General features: G+C 44.1%; 1 protein-coding gene across 1 annotated transcript; it reads left to right on the forward strand.

Moving 5' to 3' along the window:
- PCYOX1 (prenylcysteine oxidase 1) lies at positions 1-20,350 on the forward strand. The gene is made up of 6 exons (XM_003908779.3): positions 1-187; positions 1,269-1,475; positions 3,129-3,303; positions 16,393-16,604; positions 16,942-17,094; positions 17,814-20,350. Exons 1-6 carry the CDS (start codon positions 76-78, stop codon positions 18,470-18,472), a joined length of 1,518 nt encoding a protein of 505 aa, XP_003908828.1. The 5' UTR covers positions 1-75; the 3' UTR covers positions 18,473-20,350.
- The last annotated feature ends 724 nt before the right edge of the window (positions 20,351-21,074 follow it).

Below are 21,074 nucleotides of genomic sequence, written 5' to 3' on the forward strand. Positions count from 1 at the left end.
GGGCGGAGCGCGCAGCCGCGCAGATGTGGGAGGACTGCGGGGCTCTCGAGGCTAGCTGCAGAGCTTGTGGAGGCCATGGGGCGCGCCGTCGCGGAGCTAGTCTCCTCGCTGCTGGGGCTGTGGCTGCTGCTGTGCAGCTGCGGATGCCCCGAGGGCGCCGAGCTGCGTGCCCCGCCAGATAAAATCGGTAGGCGAGAAGGTGGAGGCGCGGGAGGGAGCTGGAGCGCGCCCCGCGCCGGGCGGCCGCTGCGCAGTGCGCCCAGATCCCACAGCCGCGACGCAGGCCAGCGGTGCAGGCCGAGTCAGCCGCGCAGGTCGCGCTTTCCCCTATTCACATCTCAGGGCGGCTTTCAGCTCTGCTCGGAATAGGACTGTGCATTCCCAGGCGTGGAGAGGTGCCCACTTGAGGAATGGGAGAGGACGGGGACGGGCGGGCGGGCAGGCAGGCGCCTAGCGTACCTGTAGCTCCTGTCTCTTAGGCCTGGGGCTCCTTGGAGGCCTAGGTTCCTCTTTCTATCTTCCCTTTGAACACTGAGGGTGAAGAGTCCAGTGTTCTGGCTCGACCTGGGGCGCTCGGCCAGATTGCAGGCTCACGCAGACACAGCACAGGGAGGAGTGAAAACAAGCTGACCCTGTCTGCTCCCCTTGGGAGGCTGAACCCCCTTCCCCCAGCTCCGCTTTGCTGAGGTCGGCCTGCTCTCAGAGGCGCCTGGCTTGCACAATTTCTCTGCCTAGGACTAACACAACCACAGAAAGAATCTATATTCTCTTTCCAGTGTCAGGAGCCTTGGCTTTTTGCTTCCTGTCTCCCTCCCGCCCTCCTTTAAAGTCGTGTTCTTCGATATCATTAACCTCTCTACATTGAATTTAGACACAACAAAGCTAGGCATAAATGGCCGTCACTTTATTAAAAATGCGTGCTGGATGCGTGCTGGAAAGGTCGACCTCTAATGTGCCCGTGAGTTGGGCATCAAGAAGGGTGTGCAGGTCCCTTGATTCCTCCATAAAGACCTGTGAGAATCTTTGAGCATCTGGAAAAAAAATCGAATTAATGTCAATATGTTAATTAATCTACTGCTTTTGTCTGGGGGCAGTGTCTGTCCAGATTCAGGGAGTTAGACCTTCGCTGCAGGTGTCACTCTTCCCCACCGAATTGTTGGTAATAGCTTTGAGTAACAACCTCCGCTATTAGTGGTCTTTCAAAAACAAAAGAACTCACAGAGCTGGTAAAAGGGGAAAAAATAATCTTCTGTTTTTTTCCCTCATAGCGATTATTGGAGCTGGAATTGGTGGCACTTCAGCAGCCTATTACCTGCGGCAGAAATTTGGGAAAGATGTGAAGATAGACCTGTTTGAAAGAGAAGAGGTCGGGGGCCGTCTGGCTACCATGATGGTGCAGGGGCAAGAATATGAGGCAGGAGGTTCTGTCATCCATCCTTTAAATCTGCACATGAAGCGTTTTGTCAAAGACTTGGGTATGTAATTTTGGTCTTGGAGCTCACCAGATTACTGTGTGACATCCCCAGATATTTTTATCAGATGGAGAACTGAAACTTCTGCCTTGTTAATTGCCTTACAGAGACGTTGGTAAAACTGTTTTCCTCAATTTCTTGTTAGTTGGTACTGCCTTAGTTAGGAGCAGTTCTGCTGTAATGGGACACTAGTTATCTGTATCACTAGTTATCTGGAATTACAGCCATAGGGTGGGGGTGGGAATGGCTGCCATTGTCTTTTTTTTTCTTTTGAGACAGAGTTTCGCTCTTGTCGCCCAGGCTGGAGTGCAATGGTGCGATCTCGGCTCACTGCAACCTCTGCCTCCCGGGTTCAAGCGATTCTCCTGCCTCAGCCTCCCCAGTAGCTGGGATTACAGGTGCATGCCACCATGCCCGGCTAATTTTTGTATTTTCAGTAGAGATGGGGTTTCACCATGTTGGCCCGGCTGGTCTTGAACTCCTGACCTCAGGTGATCTGCCTGCCTTGGCCTCCCAAAGTGCTGGGATTACAGGGGTGAGCCACCGTGCCCGGCTTCTGTTGTCTGTTCTTAAACTTCTTAAACTTGTGTTAAAGAATCAGAGAAGGTTTGGAGATAGTCACCTCATTGTGATCATTTTGCAGCTGGGTAAATGAGACCCAGAGTCTTGAAGTGTCTGGCTCAAAGTCACTCACATATGGCAATGGCCGGGGTCAGTGGCTCATGCCTGTAATCCCAGCACTTTGGGAGGCCGAGGCAGAGGATCACTTGTGCCCAGGAGTTAGAAACCAGTCTGGGCAACATAGTGAGACCCTGTCTTTACTAAAAATAAAAAAATTAGCCTGGTGTGATGGCACAAATCTGCAGTCCCAGCTACTTGGGAGGCAGAGGCAGGAGGATCCCATGAGCCTGGGAGATAGAAGCTGCAGTGAGCCTTGATTGTGCCACTGTACTCCAGCCTGGGCAACAAAGTGAGACCCTGTCAAAACAAACCACCACAAACAAAACAAACTCACTCACACAGCTGTGGATGCAGACATGTGCGTAGAACTTGGGACGTGCAACTGCTACCCTGACAGCAGAGGAGCTGGATACGTCATGGGGAAAGTCTGACAGGCCACTGCAGGCCCTTTCGGCAGAGAGTATTTCGTAACTTTGGCTTCCCTCCAGTTATGTGAAATATCCAGTTTTGCAAAATAGGATTCTCACAGGAATGGAAGTGCCTCTTTCCCCTCAGCTGCCTTCCACATCCTCTGTAGATGCTGCCTCTGCTTCAGTTTCTTCCACGAGGGCAAAGGTATACCCAGAACAAATTATGCCATGAAGATACATGTCTGACATCTTTGTTTTTAAATTGAATTCAATTGCTACTCTGGCTTTTTTCCTTTGACTATCCAGTTTTTTTAGACTAAAAAATAGCCAGGTAAAAATATATCTACTTTTGATATATTAATATTTACATGATCATCTGACCCATCGCCTAGCACATCTGCTTTTGGACAGTGTAGTGAAAGTATAGTGTTTCACACTGTCCAAAGATAGAGCTCCTTTATGTGTCTCCGGAGAACTGAGGGAAGCCCCAAATTCACTCAGATTACGTTCTTTCATTTGGTCAGCATAGACACCACTGACTAAGCTGCGCTTTATGTTTTTGCAGGTCTCTCTACTGTTCAGGCCTCTGGTGGCCTACTGGGGATATATAATGGAGAGGCTCTGGTATTTGAGGAGAGCAACTGGTTCATAATTAACGTGATTAAATTAGTTTGGCGCTATGGATTTCAGTCCCTCCGTATGCACATGTGGGTAGAGGACGTGTTAGACAAGTTCATGAGGTAATTTTTTTCCTTCCATTTAACCTAAGATCTTTTAATTTAGGTTAAATTAAACTTGATGAACTTGAGGAATTATAATTTCTTGTAAGCATTTTCTACCTCACTGCAAGGCCTGTTTATAACATTGTTAGGCAAAATGTTTTGTAGAAACCATGCAGACTGTTTGCTTGGAAATTGAAAGGTTGGTTTATTTTTGCTTCCGAAGTGTATTTTGCAAATGCTTTTTTAGTGTTGCCAGATGCTGTTAGATGCCTTGAATTCTTATGATAACTTACTCAGGTAGGTACTGTTTTTAGCTTCTTTAAACAGATGCAGAAGGTGGTGGTGCAGAGAGGTTTTAAGAGGCAAGTTCACCCACATCGTAAGTGGTATAGCTGGAGTTGCCACCCAGGCAGTCTGGCTTTAGAGTCTTCACTCTTAATCTCTGTGCTATGCTGGTCATTGTGTATATGAATGAGATAATGTGTGTAAGAGCTTGTAGAAAGGATCAGAAAACTTAAATGGGCTTTAATAGTGACATGTTTTCAGTGAACCAACAGCCTGAAGTAGAGTAAAAGTTCCATATTCCAAGAATTTACATTCTAGCACTGTTCTGGGTAGTAAGAATTCAGGTGCTTCCTTTTCGTCCTTATGCTTTTCTATATTTAAACAATTTTTTTATGTGTGTGAATATGCATCGCTTTGGTAATCAGGAAGAGTAACATAAAATAGCCAGTCTAATTTTGAAGGGTACAATCTGTTTTTTTTAAAGCTGTTGGCATGTGCTAGTTTTTTTTTTTTTTTGAGACAGAGTTTTGCTCTGTTGCCTGGGATGGAGTGCAGTGGCGCCATCTTGGCTCACTGCAACCTCCGCCTCCCCGGTTCAAGTGATTCTCCTGCCTCAGACTCCACAGTAGCTGGGATTACAGGTGCCTGCCACTGCGCCTGGCTAATTTTTCGTATTTTTAGTAGAGATGGGGTTTCGATCTCCTGACCTCGTGATCAGCCTCAGCCTCCCGCCTCAGCCTCCTAGTGTTGGGATTACAGGTGTGAGCCACTGTGCCCGGCTGGCACATGCTAATTTTTATGCTGGTTTATAGTTTTAGGTACTGGAGGCCAGTATCGCGCCATTACACTCCAGCCTGGGTGACAGAGCAAGACTCCATCTTGAGGGGCAAAAAAAAAACAAAACCAAAAAAAACCCAAAAATGTGTCATATGACCAGGTATTGAACAGGACAAATATGAGTTAAGCAGAGCTGGGCACACTGGCTTATGCCTCTAATCCCAGAACTTTGGGAGGCTGAGGCTGGTGGATCACCTGAGGTCAGGAGTTTGAGACCAGCCTTACCAACACGGTGAAACCCTGTCTCTACAAAAAATATAAAAAATTAGCCAGTGTGGTGGTGCATGCCTGTAATCCCAGCTACTTGTGAACCTGAGGCAGGAGAATCGCTTGAACACGGGAGGCAGAGGTTGCGGTTGCAGTGAGCTGAGATCGTGCCATTGCGCTCTAGCTCGGGGGACAGAGCCAGACTCTGTCTCAAAAAAAAAAAAAAGAGTTAAGCAGGATATACTCTGGTTTCTCTAACTTATGGTAGTTTGGGTTTTCTTTCTCAACATCATTCTTATGTCAGTTCCTTAATTGCCTTTCCCGTGGGTACCTTAGGTCCAGCTACAGTGCGTATGGTTTTTAAATAGCCATTCATTCATTCACCCAATATTGAGTGCCTGTTAGGTGCCAGGCATTGTTCTATGTTGAGAATATAGGACCTACAACATGTCCTTGTCCTCAAGAATATATATTCTAGTGGAGAGACAGGCAAGATACAACTAAGGAAATATATAGAATTTGCGTAGAGACAGCCAGTCACTTTATAGAAGGTGGGTGACATGGTACTGCATACTCAGCAGGCAGATCAAGTTCCGATGGCATCAGCCCTGCTTGTGTGTATCGTTTTTCTTTTCTTTCTTTTTTTTTTTTTGAGATGGAGTCTCGCTTTGTTGCACAGGCTGGAGTGCAGTGGCGGGATCTCAGCTCACTGCAACCTCCGCCTCCCGGGTTCAAGCAATTCTCCTGCCTCAGCCTCCTGAGTAGCTGGGATTACAGGCGCATACCACTATGCCTGGCTAATTTTTTGTATTTTTAATAGAGACAGGGTTTCACGGTATTAGCCAGGCTGGTCTTGAACTCCTGACCTCATGATCCACCTGTCTCGGCTTCCCAAAGTGCTGGGATTGCAGGCGTGAGCCACCACGCTTGGCCCTCTTTTTTTTTTCTTTTTGACACAGGTTTCACTCTGTCACCCAGGCTGGAGTGCAGTGGTGTGATCATGGTCCACTGCAGCCTGGACCTCCTGGGCTCAGGTGATCCTTCTACCTTAGCCTCCGTGTAGCTGGGACTACAGGCACGTGCCAACAAATCTGGCTAATTTTTTGTATTTTTTTTGTAGAGAGGAGGTTTGGCCATGTTACCCAGGCTGATCTTGAATTCCTGGGCTCGAATGTTCCACTCATCTGGGCTTCCCAAAGTGTTGGGATTACGGGCGTGAGCTCCTGCTCCCAGCCTTGTTTTTCTTATCTGTGGCTTGCTTGACATGTACAGAATTGCCCTTTGAGAAATTAAGGAATTACTTTTTTTTTTTTTTTTTGAGACGAGTTTCACTCTGCTGCCCAGGCTGGAGTACAGTGGCGCAATCTCGGTTCACTGCAACCTCTGCCTCCTGGGTCCAAGTGATTCTCCTGCCTCAGCCTCCTGAGTAGCTGGAATTACAGGCATGTGCTACCATACCCAGATAATTTTTGTATTTTTAGTAGAGACAGGGTTTTACCATGTTGGCCAGGCTGGTCTTGAACTCCTGGCCTCAATTGATCCGCCTGTCTTGGTCTCCTAAAGTGCTGGGATTATAGGCGTGAGCCACCGCACCTGGCCTAAGAAATCACTTTTGAAGTGAATTCAAGGTATTACAGAACTGGGAAAAAGAACCAGTGAGGGGATACATAGGTTATACTGTTTTTGACTTTAAAAAACAATTTACGGGCAGGGCACGGTGGCTCACGCCTGTAATCCCAGCACTTTGGGAGGCCAAGGCAGGTAGATCACAAGGTCAGGAGTTTGAGACCAGCTTGGCCAACATGGTGAAACCCCGTCTCTACTGAAAATACAAAAATTAGCAGGGCGTGGAGGTGCGCGCCTGTAATCCCAGCTACTTGGGAGGCTGAGGCAGGAGAATCACTTGAACCCCGGAGGCAGAGTTTGCAGTGAGCTGAGATCACATCATTGTACTCCAGCCTGGGTGATAGGGCGAGACTCGTTTCAAAAAAAAAAAAAAAAAATTTACAAATTTCATGGAATTACCCCCATTTTAAATGTTTGATTATATGGCACTGACTTTTATGTTGCTAATATTGCATTATACGTTTCTGTTTATTTCAATAAATCAAGATTATGTAATCTTGTTTGATAATTTTATCAAATCCTATGAGATAGTTGGAGAGGTTGTTGCTATTCAGCCAATATGTACCAGTTGTTAAAAGTAGTGAAATATGGGCAAGTGCTGTGGCTCATGCCTGTAATCCCAGCACTTTTGGAGGCTGAAGTGGGAGGATCACTTGAGGCCAGGAGTTGGTTACCAGCCTGGACAACATGGCCAAACCTTGTCTCTACAAAAAATAAAAAAAAATTAGTCAAGTGTGGTGACATGTGCCTGTGGTCCCAGCTACCTGGGAGGCTATGGTGGGAGGATCACTTGAGACTGGGAGGTTGAGGCTGCCGTGAGCTATGATCATGCCACTGCACTCTAACCTGGATGACAGAGTGAGACTCCGTCTGAAAAAAAAAACAACACAAAAAACAGGCTGTGGGCATGGTGGCTCATACTTGTAATCCCAGCACTTTGGGAGGCCGAGGTGGGTGGATCACCTGAGGTCGGGAGTTCGAGACCAGCTTGGCCAACATGGTGAAACCCCATCTCTACTGAAAATACAAAAAATTAGCCGAGTGTGGTGGCGGGCGCCTGTAATCCCAGCTACTCGGGAGGCTGAGTCAGGAGAATCAGTAGAACCCAAGAGGTATAGGTTGGAGGGAGCTGAGAATGTGCCATTGCACTCCAGCCTGGGCAGCAAGAGTGAAACTCTCTCAAAAACAAAAAACAAACAAACAAAAAAAACCCCACAGAAAACAAACAAACAAACATAAAAAAATTAGCTGGGCATGGTGCTGTGTGGTTCCAGTTACTCAGGAAGCTGAGGTGGGAGGATTGCTTGAGCCTAGGAGTTCGAGGTTATAGTGAACTACGATTGTGCCACTGTACTCTAGCCTGGGCAACAGAGCAAAAGACCCTGTCTCTAAAAAAGAAAAATCAAAGAAAAAACAGTAGTGAAATACTGCTGGAGTGGTGAAACTGTTGCTTTCCTTAGTGGGGAGGCATCTCCCCTACCCAAAGAACCCCTCTTTCCTTCCCTCAGCAGGAAGCCTTGGTTTAGTTCCACTTCCACAGCCAGTGTGCTTTCTGTTTCGTGTGTACCACTTAAATATTTTTAATATCACCCCATGTTAGAAATATTCTGGAATGTCACAAAAACCAGGATTAGAAGTCACAGAGATTACCAAAGAGGAACTTGGAACCAGTTACCCTCCATTTCAGTTAAAACAGTAGTTCTCAGCTGGGCGCGGTGGCTCACGCTTGTAATCCCAGCACTTTGGGAGGCTGAGGTGGGTGGACCACTTGAGGTCAGGAGTTTGAGACCAGCCTGGCCAACTTGGTGAAACCCCATCTCCTGGGCCCAAGTGATCCTTATATATATATATATCAGAGTACAGTTAGTACTCTCAAAAGTAGCTTGTGTGATCTTCTGCAGAAACCTTCAGGGGGTTTGTTGACCAGCCTTGTGGAGTCACATTTTCATTTTGCACCTCCATTTCAAAGTATACACAGGGTGGAAAAAGACCTATGTAACAGTAGTAAACCATGACACTCAAAAGAGGGCTCAAGCTTGTGGTAGGCAATACTCGAAAATAATGCATTCATTCATTCTCTGCTGTTGGAGGTACTTGGGTGGAAATCCTGCAGCCCCTGACATTGGCACTAGCTAGCTTAATTTCCAGTTCTGCACATACATTTATGTAGTTGTTCTAGTTGGATGCCATTCTTACTAAATTTTTTTTTTTTTTTTTTTTTTTTGAGACCAAGTCTTGCTCTGTCACCCAGGCTGGAGTACAGTGGTGCAATCACAACTCACTGCAGCTTTGACTTCCTGGTCTTAAGTCATCTTCCAGCCTCAGCTGGTACTATAGGCATGTGCCATCATGCTTGGCTAATTTTTTAAATTTTTGTAGAGACAGGGTGTTGCCATGTTGCCCAAGCTGATCTTGAACTCCTGGGCTCAAGTGATCCTCTCACTTTGGCTTCCCAAAGTGTTAGGATTACAGGCGTGAGCCACTGCACTCAGCCGGATGCCATTCTTTACTCCCGAGTCCAACCTTTTATCTCACTTTTTCAACAAAGCATTTCGTTAATACTTCAATCAACATTCATCTTTCTTTTCAAACATCCCTTATTATATGGTGTATAGCATGTACTTGTGTTCTATACTACGCACAGTAACTAGAATGTAGTAGATATTTACTCAGATGTTTGTGGAATTGAAATCTCTGGTCCACTGATGGCTTCCTGTTGAGATATCTTGGCTTGTAGACTAGGTTAAAGCTTATTTTTCTCTCTCAAGTTAGTGCATTTCTGGGGACTTGTAAGATCCTTAACACTTCTTGATCTGAGACTGATAGGACTTACAGGGAAAGGCTTTATAAACACCCTTTCTTCCTTCCAGTTACTCCTACCAAATATTTTGAGTCAGTTTTTGTTCTTTCATTTCCCATACCCACTCTATCTTGAATTCTATCAGCCTTTAAAATATGTCCAGAGTTCCACTACTTCTCTCCAGGATTACTGCTACCACTTTGTTCCAAGCCACCACCACTGTTTTTTGTCTGGATTGCTAGAGTAGCTTTCTGTTATAGGCTGAATAATCCTCTCCCCTGCCCCCTGCCACAAGATGTCCATGTCTTAATCCCTGGAACCTGTGAATGTGTTACCTTTTGAGGTAAAAGAGACTTTGCAGATATGGTTAAGGATGGGTAGATTACTCTGGATTATCCAGGTGGGCCCAATATAATCACAAGGGTCCTTAGAGAGGCAGGAGGAGGATCAGGAAGGAAGAGATTGGAGTGATGCTAGGAAGGGGTGTGCATCCACGAGCCAAGGAATGCAGGTGGCCTGTAGAGGCTGGAAAAGACAAACAGTCTTCCCTCAGAGCTTCTAGAAGGAACCAGCCTTGTGCACACCTTGATTTCAGCCTAGAGAGACTGACTTTGGTCTTCTAACTTACAGAACCGTAAGATTATAAATTTGTGTTGTTTTAAGCCACTAAGTTTGTGGTAATTTGTTACAGCAGCAGTGGAAAACCAATACACCTCCTAAATCATCTGCCATCACTGTTATATTGCTACCATTTGTTCTCGGGTTAGCAGCCAAAGTAGTTCTTTAAAATCTAAGGCTCATTACATCACTCCACTGCTCAGAAACCTTCAGTGGCTCTCTATTTCATTGATAGAAATTTATAGCCAAAATCTGTTTTGTGACTGAGAAGGATTCTGTACTCCCGTCCCTTATTTTTAAATTTATTTTCCCCAAAATTCATAGGTTGAAACACTAGCCATCCAGTACTCAGAATGTGACTGCATATGTAGATAGGGCCTTTAAATATGTGATTGAGTTAAAAATGAGGTCATTAGGGTAGACTCTAAAACAATTTGATGGGTGTCCTTAAGATTAGGACACAGAAGGGAGGCCAAGGTGGGCGAATCACCTGAGGTTGTGAGTTCGAGACCAGCCTGACCAATATGGCAAAACCCCTTCTCTACTAAAAATACAAAAAATTAGCCGGGCGTGGTGGGGCATGCTTGTAATCCCAGCTACTCAGGAAGTCTGAGGCAAGATAATCGCTTGAACCTGGGAGGTGGAGGTTGCAGTGAGCCAGGATTGCGCCGTTGCACTCCAGCCTGGGCAACAAGAGTGAAACTCTGTCTCAAAAAATAAAGATTAGGACACAGAAGAAACACACAAAGACCATGTGAGGACACAGCAAGAAGGTGGCCATCTGCAAGCCAAGGAAACAGGCCTCAGAAGAAACTGAACGCACCCACACCTTGATCTTGGAATTTTGGCCTACAGAACTGTAAGAAATAAAGCTGCTTTTGTTTAAGCCATCCAGTCTCTGGTACTGTGTTATGGCAGTCCTGGCGAACTAATACACTGTTGTCATTTTCAGTAACTGTCCATTATTGAAAATGGGATATTGAAGTCTCCATTATTGTTGAATTGTGTATTTCAGTTCTGTCAAGATCATTTGATCATATTCATGAAGGTTTATTTCTGGGTTTTCTTATTTGTTCTGAGGATCTGTATGTCTGGTTTTTTTTTTTTTCAGATGGGGTTTTACTCTGTTGCCCAGGCTGGAGTGCAGTACATTTACAGCAACCTCTGCCTCCCGGGCTCAAGCAATTCTCCAACCTCAGGCCCCCTGAGTGGCTGGGACTACAGATGTGCACTAGCACGCCCAGCTAATTTTTTTTTTTTTTGTTTTTTGAGATGGAGTCTCGCTCTGTTGCCCAGGCTGGAGTGCAATGGCACTATATTGGCTGACTGCAACCTCTGCCTCCTGGGTTCAAGCAATTCTTGTGCCTCAGCCTCCTGTGTAGCTGGGACTACAGGCATGCACCACCACACCTGGCTAATTTTTTGTGTTTTTAGTAGAGATGGGTTTTCGCCATGATGGCCAGGCTGGTCTCGAACTCCTGACCTCAAGTGATCATCCAGCCTGTGCCTCCCAGTGTGCTGAGATTACAGGTGGGGAGCCACTGCACCTGGCCTTTTTTTAAAAGTTTTTTTGGTTAGCCTCTTTTAGCCTCTATTGATATCATAGCCTCCGGCGTCTGTGATGTTAAACAATTGCCACATTTTTTTTTTTTGACACATAGACACATGCCCTCAGGATGGGGTTGTTGCATAGAGTGAACTCTGAATCAGGTCGAATAAAGACAAGCCTTCAGGCTAGAGCTTTTTGGGAGCTGCCAGATAGGTCAAATATTGACAGTTCTCTGAGGATAGTGCTTTTTGGGAGCTACAAACTTGTTGTGTTCTTTCCAGTGGCTTCTAGCTTGCTGGTTTCACATTGCAGTTGGAAGTGTGCTGGTTTTATTTTTTATTTTATTTTTTTTTCTCTTTCTCTCTTTCTCTTTCTTTAGACGGAGTCTCCCTCTTGTTGCCCAGGCTGGAGTGCAATGGCGCGATCTTGGCTCGCTGCAACCTCCATCTCCTGGGTTTAAGTGATTCTCCTGCCTCAGCCTCCTGAATAGCTGGGATTACAGGAGTGTACCACCACACCTGGCTGATTTTTTATATTTTTGGTGCAGATGGTGTTTCAACATGTTGGGCCGGCTGGTCTCGAACTCCTAACCTCAAGTGATCCGCCTGCCTCAGCCTCCCAAAGTGCTGGGATTACAGGCGTGAGCCACCATGCCTGGCCAGACATTTTTCTTAAATAAATACTCCTTGGACTTGGAAAGGCTTTGGTTTATCTGCAGAGCTCTGAAAGAGTCAATGTTGATCATTTTTGGCAGTATTCTCATAGCTTTTATGGAGGAGCAGATTTCCAGAGGTCCTTCCTCTGCCATTCTGGAAGTTTCCTCTCCCCAGTAACATTTCTGGCTGTACCACCTGCTGTTCTCCCAGATCACTCTGCTTCAGCTGCTCTTGCTTCATTATTTCTTGAATGTGCCAGGCAAGCCTCTGTCATGTGACCTTTGCGTTGCCTTTACCACTACCTGAAATATTTTCCCCCAGGTGTTTGCCTGGTTTGCATCCTCATCTCCTTCAGGTCTTTGCTCTATATCACCTTCTCAGTGAGGCTTTTACTGACCACTCTTGTTTTTGGACTATCTTATTTAGAATTTCAACCCTTCTAACCCCATGCATTTCTAGTCTTCCTTTCAGACCTATTTTCTCCTTTTTTTTTTCGTTTGAGACGGAGTCTCTCTCTGTTGCCCAGGCTGGAGTGCAGTGGCACGATCTCGGCTCACTGCAACTTCCGCCTCCCGGGTTCAAGCGATTCTCATGCCTCAGTCTCCTGAGTAGCTGGGATTACAGGTGTGTGCCACCACGCCAGGCTAATTTTTTTGTATTTTTAGTAGAGATGGGGTTTCACCATGTTGGCCAGGCTGGTCTTGAACTCCTGACCTCCAGGTGATCCACCTGCCTCAGCCTCCCATAGTGCTGGGGTTACAGGCGTCATCCACCGTGTCTGGCCTTATTTTTCTCCTTACCACTTCCATCCTCCAACCTGTTAACTGTTTCCCCAACTAGAACCTAAGATGCATGAGCGCAGGATTTTTCTTTCTCGTGTTGGCCTCTGTATTCTCAGTACCTAGAATAGTGCCTGACTGAGAGTTGATGCTCCACAACATTTATTGAATGAATGAATAAATGAATGAATGAATGAATAAATAAATAAATAAATATCAGGGGTTATACAAATGTAATCTGAAATAAAAAAAGCTGTTTCAGCAGACTAGCAGAAACTACAAGATTTTATATATAATATATAATATATAAAAATATATCATATATATGATATATAAAAATATATCATATATATGATATATAAAAAATATATATTTTATATATATTATATATTCTATGATATATTTTATATATCATAATATTCTATGATATATATTATATATAAAATATATATATTTTTATATATATATTTTTTGAGGCAAGAGTTTTGCTCTTGTCGCCCAGGCTGGAGTGCAATGGTGCGATCTCGACTCACTGCAACCTCCGCCTCCCAGGTTCAAGCAATTCTCCTGCCTCAGCCTCCTGAGTAGCTGGGATTACAGGCATGCGCCACCATGCCCGGCTAATTTTGTATTTTTAGTAGAGACAGGGTTTCTCCATGTTGGTCAGGCTGGTCTCGAACTCCCGACCTCAGGTGATCCACCTGCCTTCACCTCCCAAAGTGCTGGAATTACAGGCGTGAGCCACTGTGCCTGGCCCCAGTTATATTTTTAACAATTACTATTCTTTTGTTTTTGTTTTTGTTTTTTTAAGACAAGGTCTCACTCTGTTGCCCAGGCTGGATGGAGTGCAGTGGCGCGATCACAGCTCACTGCAGCCTCAACCACCAGGGCTGAAGTGATCCTCGTGCCTCAGCTTCCTGAGTAGCTGGGACTGCAGGCATGCCTCACCATGCCTGGGTAATTTTTAATTTTTAATACATATTTTTTTTGAGATGGAGTTTCACTCTGTCATCCAGGCTAGAGTGCAGTGGCGTGATCTCAGCTCACTGCAACCTCTGCCTGCCAGGTTCAAGCGATTCTCCTGCCTCAGCCTCCCAAGTAGCTGGTATTACAGGCATGCGCCACCATGCCCAGCTAATTTTTGTATTTTTAGTAGAGATGGGGTTTTGCTATGTTGGCCAGGCTGGTCTCAAACTCCTGACCTCAAGCGATCTGCCTACCTCAGCCTCCCAAAATGCTGGGATTACAGGCGTGAACCACTGTGCCTGGCTAATTTTTACATTTTGTGTACAGACAGAGTCTTGCTATGTTGCCCAGGCTAGTCTTGAACTCCTGGCCTCAAGGTATCCTCCTGTCTTACTCTGTCACCCAGGCTGAAGTGTGTTGGCTGGCTGTTCACAGGTGCAACCATAATGTACTACAGCCTTGTGCCCCTGGGCTTAAGTGATCCTCCCACCTCACCCTCTTGAGTAGCCGTGACTACAGGTGCATGCTACCTCACCTGGGTGCTGTTTTTTAGTAGTATTTATTCTATTTTTTCATTTATTGTTATTATTTTTTTGAGATGGAGTCTTGCTGTGTCACCCAGGGTAGAGTGCAGTGGTGTGATCTTGAGTCACTGCAACCTCTGTCTCCTGGGTCAAGCAATTCTCATGCCTCAGCCTCCTGAGTAGCTGGGATTAGTCATGCACCACCACGCCTGGGTAATTTTTGCATTTTTAGTAGAGATGGGGTTTCACCATGTTGGCTAGGTGGTCTCCAACTACTGACCTCAAGTGATGCCGCCCCACTTTGCCTCCCAAAGTGCTAGGATTACAGGCATGAGCCACCACACCCAGCAGTGTATTTATTCTAATACAATTAGTTGTATCATGAAACAATTAGAGTGCTCTCTGTTTATATTGTGTATATAGTTTCATCTCACCCCCCTCCAAGGAGACTTGCTTGAGTGAGGTTGCAGCTCTGGCAGGAGCAGGTGGGGAATATGTTTCTTACAGCATCATTAGTAGCTTATTGAATTGACTGCTGTTTTCTCATTGTTGACCATTAGCCAGAGATCACTCTTCTTTGGATATGAGATATCCAGGCTATTATTTTTCTGAAGAATTCAGTGTTTCCATCCTACTTTTTCCAGTCTCCTAAAGACTGGGACCCAAATGCTGTGGTTAGAAGGTGTTATTTTAGTTTCTCAGTTTTGGCATAGATATCTGATCAATTTTCCCAATAAAAATGTATTTAACATTTTTACACTTACACTACTTTTAGTATGCTTTTAGTAGGTAATACTGAAATGGTTATAATACTGTCCCTTGTTCTGTAAAAAAAGTACAGTTCATTTTGAGAGAAGAACCTTGATGTGAAAGTTTCCCTCCCATGATCAGTGATAGGGATCTTTCCTTGGCTCTTAATTTCTTATATTCTTATACTTATCTCTGCATGTGCCTTATTACTTATCCCAAATTTAAGCCCGTTTTCTGTCTTTGTACCATTTGCAATGTGAAAAATTGTGTTTGAATTACTGAATGTACTAATTTATGTGAATGTTGTTTTAAATCCATAAAATGCAGAGAAATGTTGGGTGATATTTTTCTTTTTGGTTTTGGTCAAGTGATGTTTTCTAAAAAATAAATAATAGAAAGCATCTAATTGTTGAATGAGTGGCACTGGTGCTGTTTTAAGAGGCTTTTGGAGATAATATAACTGTGGACTGGGAAGCTGAGCAAGACTTTTCAGAGAATGTGGGATTCATGTTCTGTTAAGGAAGAACAGATGTTCCATGGTTAGGAATGGGAAGTGTATTCAGGTTGGAGAGAAGAGCTTGTGCACTGGTGGGGATACAACATGTAAGGATATTTAGAGACCAGTGAATGGGTCACATGTGCTCCAGTGGAGACTGTGCATGTGTGGGTGACTGAGAGCAGAGTGGGCAAGTTGTGATTGAGCCTTAAACTTGCCATGTGACCTTTAGACAAAGTCTTTTACTTCTAACTTTTTTTTTTTCCCCGAGATGGAGTCTTGCTCTGTCACACAGGCTGGAATGCAGTGGCGGGATCTTGGCTCACTGCAACCTCCGCCTCCCGGGTTCAAGCGATTCTCCTGCCCCAGCCTCCTGAATAGCTGCGATTACAGGCGTGCGCCACCACGCCCAGCTGATTTTTGTAGTTTTAGTAGAGATTGGGTTTCACCATGTTGGTCAGGCTGGCCTCGAACTCCTGACCTAGTGATCTGCCTGTCTCGGCCTCCCAAAATGCTGGGATTACAAGCATGAGCCACCGCGCCTGGCCTTACTTCTACTTTTTATTTTTCCTTTTTCTTCTTTCTTTCTTCCTTAGTTTCTTCTCCCTTTTTTTTCTTTTCTTTCTTTTTCTTTTTTTTAAGAGACAGTCTCACTGTCTGGCTCAGGCTGGTGTGCAGCAGCATGATCACAGTTCACTGCAGCCTTGAACTCCGGGGCTCAAGCAGTCCTCCTGCCTCAGCCTACCCAGTAGCTGGGACCACAGGCACACACCACTATGCCTGGTTAAGTTTTGTACTTTTAGTAAAGATGGGGTTTCGCCATGTAGGCCAGGCTGGTCTTGAAGTCCTGACCTCAGGTGATCCGCCCACCTCTCCCTCCCAAAGTGTGGGGATTACAGGCATGAGCCACTGCACTCGGATGTCAGTTTGATCTTTTGACGCCATTTCCCTTCTTTATACATCCCCTTCCCCACATCTTGTTTGGTATTTAATGGAAATTTCTCTTTTCTAAAGGATCTACCGCTACCAATCTCATGACTATGCCTTCAGTAGTGTTGAAAAATTACTTCATGCTCTAGGAGGAGATGACTTCCTTGGAATGCTTAATCGAACACTTCTTGAAACCTTGCAAAAGGCCGGCTTCTCTGAGAAATTCCTCAATGAAATGATTGCTCCTGTTATGAGGGTCAATTATGGCCAAAGCACGGACATCAATGCCTTTGTGGGTAAGCCAGGGCTTGGAACAGTGGTGGACATGAGTTCACAAAGGGGCTTACCTGATGCTATGGTGGTTCTAGACTTTAGGCCATGGATCGGAGGCTACTTTTCTCTGTGAACCTCAGACATTGTTGGCAAAATTGTGTGTATATAGACGTTGATTTTTAGGGGGAGGGGGTTTTTAGCTTTCATTAGTTCAGTGATTCTTCATTGGGGGAGATTTTGCTCCCAGGGGCCATTTAGCAATGTCTAGAGACATTTAGAGTAGAACATGTAATTGGGAAGGGAGAGTGGGTAGAGAGCCTCTTAAAAGTCAGAATTAAAACACATTTTTTCTGTTGACAGGGGCAGTGTCACTGTCCTGTTCTGATTCTGGCCTTTGGGCAGTAGAAGGTGGCAATAAACTTGTTTGCTCAGGGCTCCTGCAGGCGTCCAAAAGCAATCTTATATCTGGCTCAGTAATGTACATAGAGGAGAAAACAAAGACCAAGCACACAGGTAAGCTTGAATTTCTGTCTTATTGTTCCTGATTTCCCCTGCAGAAAATGATTGCTCTCTTCTGTCATCTCTTACTCAGTTCTAAAATGATGAAACTTAAAATTGTATATATTGTGCCATATAGAAATATTCCCCAATGGGCTGGGTACAGTGGCTCACGCCTGTAATCCCTGTACTTTGGGAGGCCAAAGAGGGTGGATCACCTGAGGTCAGGAGTTCGAGACTAGCCTGGCCAACATGGTTAAACGCTGTCTCTACTAAAAATACAAAAAATTAGCTGGGCTTGGTGGTGGGCGCCTTTAATCCCAGCTACTTGGGAGGCTGAGGCAGGAGAATCACATGAACCCGGGAGGCAGAGGTTGCAGTGGACCAAGATCACACCACTGCAGTCTAGCCTGGGTGACAGAGCGAGACTCCATCTAAAAAGAAAGAAAAAAAAAAAAAAGAAATATTCCCCAATGTAGTTAAGTGCAGTGGCATGACTCCTTGGATTTGAAAAATAATCTTATCTTAAAAAGTAAAAATTCTGTATTTTGTACTTATTGACATTCTGAGTAAGAAATTGGCCTCAATGTAATAAAAATGCAAGGGACAGCTATCTTAAGGGATATAACTTCTTCAATTCTTTAGAATTATAGAGAAATTATGAAGAAGGTATAGAATTATTTTTAGAAGGTATGTTAAAAACACTGAACAAATAAATGCCTTATTTCCTCTAGGAAATCCAACAAAGATGTATGAAGTGGTCTACCAAATTGGAACTGAGACTCATTCAGACTTCTATGACATCGTCTTGGTGGCCACTCCATTGAATCGAAAAATGTCTAATATTACTTTTCTCAACTTTGACCCTCCAATTGAGGAATTCCATCAATATTATCAACATATAGTGACAACTTTAGTTAAGGGGGAATTGAATACATCTATCTTTAGCTCTAGACCCATAGATAAATTTGGCCTTAGTACAGTTTTAACCACTGATAATTCAGATTTGTTCATTAACAGTATTGGGATTGTGTCCTCTGTGAGAGAAAAGGAAGATCCTGAGCCATCAACAGATGGAACATATGTTTGGAAGATCTTTTCCCAAGAAACTCTAACTAAAGCACAAATTTTAAAGCTCTTTCTGTCCTATGATTATGCTGTGAAGAAGCCATGGCTTGCGTATCCTCACTATAAGCCCCCAGAGAAATGCCCCTCTATCATTCTCCATGATCGACTTTATTACCTCAATGGCATAGAGTGTGCAGCAAGTGCCATGGAGATGAGTGCCATTGCAGCTCACAATGCTGCACTTCTTGCCTATCACCGCTGGAATGGGCACACAGACATGATTGACCAGGATGGCTTATATGAGAAACTGAAAACTGAGCTATGAAGTGACACACTCTTTTTTCCCCTCCTAGTTCCAAATGACTATCAGTGGCAAAAAAAGAACAAAATCTGAGCAGAGATGATTTTGAACCAGATAGTTTGCCATTATCATTGTTTACTAAAAGTAATCCCTGCTGGTCATAGGAAAACACACGGTTCTAATTAAGTGTGAAGGTATAGCTATTGCACTTATGCCATCTCAAAGTATTCTTTTACTATCCATTAGGAGTTTTTCTTAAACTTGTTTGATAATAAGAATCACCTGGAGTTAGGAGGTGGCGGTTGCAGTGAGCTGATCGCGCCACTGCACACCAGCATGAGCAACGAGAGCAAAACTCCATCTCAAAAAAAAAAGCAAATAAAAATAATCACCTGAAGTTTGTTAAACCATATGGATTCTCAAGCTCCTCTTGAAGATTCTGATTCAGTAGGTCTGGGGTGGGGCCCTGGATTTTGATCAAAATTGTAGAACATTTTAAGGTGAGTACCTGAGGGAGAACTTAAAGATGTCTTAGTTGGGGAGCAGTCCTTTTGAACTTTACAGGTAGATGTAATCTTCAGTCAGATAAAATTTATGGAAGCTGGTATCTTATGCCTGACTCTTAGTAATTTCATACCTGTTTGAAGTACATGTGCCCATGCCTAAAGCCTTGACTTTCAGAATGTTGTCTTTTGATTATTCTGTCTTGATTTGATTAGGGGTGAAATTTAGAAGTCTTAGTAATGTAACTTGAAGATGTTAAACAAAAATCTCAAGTAAAATGAAAAACAAATATGGGCTACTGAATTAAGAATCTGGCATTCTATTATTAAATCCTCACTTCAGGAGCTTTTAAAAATACGGAGAGACCCCCCGTAACTAGAGATTCAGATTCAAAGATTGAGGATAGGACCTTAGCCTTGTAGCTTTTTAAAGTTTCTAATGTGCACCCAGGGTTGAGAATCATCAATGTGGGTGTGAAAATGCCTACAAAGGGGTTTTAGTGCCTTAGAAGTCCTAAGAAACCCAATCTGTATCAAAGCAGATCCATTTTGCAAGGATCTTTCTCTTAGTAAGAACTTTAGAAGTAATCTTGATAAGAAGCACAGACAGCCTAACAGTTGGCGCTAGAACAGAATACTTGGAATGACACCAGAGTTAACCAAGTCCAACATATGTCCAAAGAGTTAAGTGTTTCAGTTACTGTAGCATTCTGGGTGAGAAATTGGTTGCTGAAATCTTAAGACAGTGGCTCTCAACTTTGGCTGCACATTGGAATCACCTGTAGGGTTTTAAAGCATCCAAATGGTAACTAACATGCAGCCAAACTTGAGAATTAGTTCTGCATCTACTGTACAAAGATCATGATTAACTGTCAAGACACTGGTAGAACAGAACAAGCAAAAGATTAAGAATTCAAAAGTAAATGCAACCAATTTAACATGTAATGTTATTAAAAAAAAATAAAATGCTTAGATCAGCCTGGGCAACATGGTGAAACCCCATCTCTACAAAAAATTTTCAAAAAGTTAGCCAGGCATGGTAATGCACGCCTGTGGTCCCAGCTGCTCAGGAGGCTGAGGTGGGAGGATCACTTGAGCCTTGGAGGTCGAGGCTGCAGTGAGTCATGATCATGCCACTGTACTCCAGCCTGGGCAACAGAGACCATCTTTTTAAAAAAAAAACAAACCAAAAAAAAAAAAAAAAACCCTCCATTGAATAGAAACTTAAAAAAAAAGTCCTTCATAAGATCATGGCATTAGCTACTTTAGCAAAATAGTGTTAACTTTGGTTCTGAGTAAAAGTGGCTTCTTCCCTACCACAGTTGTGAATGTTAATGTGCTGATAAAACTGCCAAGATATATTTGATAGGTAGGGGATTAAACTCATGGTTTGTCAAAAGGGTGTTTTTTTCTAGTTTTATTCTTAACAGATATGTTAAGAGGTATTCATATTTGTTTCCTTTTGTGGTTTTAATGAAGACAATTTGTAAAGAATGTAATACTGTTATGTATATGCTAAATATTGGTAAATACTAATTTCTATCATATGTAGACTTGTTTTGCAATGAGATATATTTTTACTTATAATACCAATTTAGGCTGGGTGCAGTGGCTCATGCCTGTATTCCCAGCACTTTGGGAGGCCAAGGCAAACGGATCACGACGTCAGGAGATCAAGACCATCTGGCCAACATGCTGAAACCCCATCTCTACTAAATATACAAAAATTAGCTGGGCGTGGAGGCGCACGCCTGTAATCCCAGCTACTGTAATCCCAGCTACTTGGGAGGCTGAGGCAGGAGAATTGCCTCAATCGCAAGGCGGAGGTTGCAGTGAGCCGAGGTTGCACCACTGCAGTCCAGCCTGGCGACAGAGCAAGACTCCGTCTCAAAAAAAAAAAAAAAAAAAAAGAAAAAAAAACTTTAGGCTGGGTGTGGTGGCTCACGCCTGTAATCCCAGCACTTTGGGAGGCCGAGGCGGGTGGCTCTCTTGAAGTCAGGAGTTTGAGACCAGCCTGGCCAACACGGTGAAACCGTCTTTACTAAAAACACAAAAATTAGTCAGGCATGGTGGCGCACATGTGCCAGTAATCCCAGCTACTTGGGAGGCTGAGGCATGAGAAT

Source organism: Papio anubis, chromosome 14 (genome assembly GCF_008728515.1).
Source record: "Papio anubis isolate 15944 chromosome 14, Panubis1.0, whole genome shotgun sequence".
NCBI classification, from domain to species: domain Eukaryota; kingdom Metazoa; phylum Chordata; class Mammalia; order Primates; family Cercopithecidae; genus Papio; species Papio anubis.

Bases quoted from the DNA above. Each gene is read 5' to 3' on its own strand.
- PCYOX1 (XM_003908779.3), top strand. From the start codon at position 76: ATGGGGCGCGCCGTCGCGGAGCTAGTCTCCTCGCTGCTGGGGCTGTGG. The intron at 1,476-3,128 runs GTATGTAATTTT...ATGTTTTTGCAG, and splicing joins GCGTTTTGTCAAAGACTTGG to GTCTCTCTACTGTTCAGGCC. The intron at 17,095-17,813 runs GTAAGCTTGAAT...TATTTCCTCTAG, and splicing joins AACAAAGACCAAGCACACAG to GAAATCCAACAAAGATGTAT.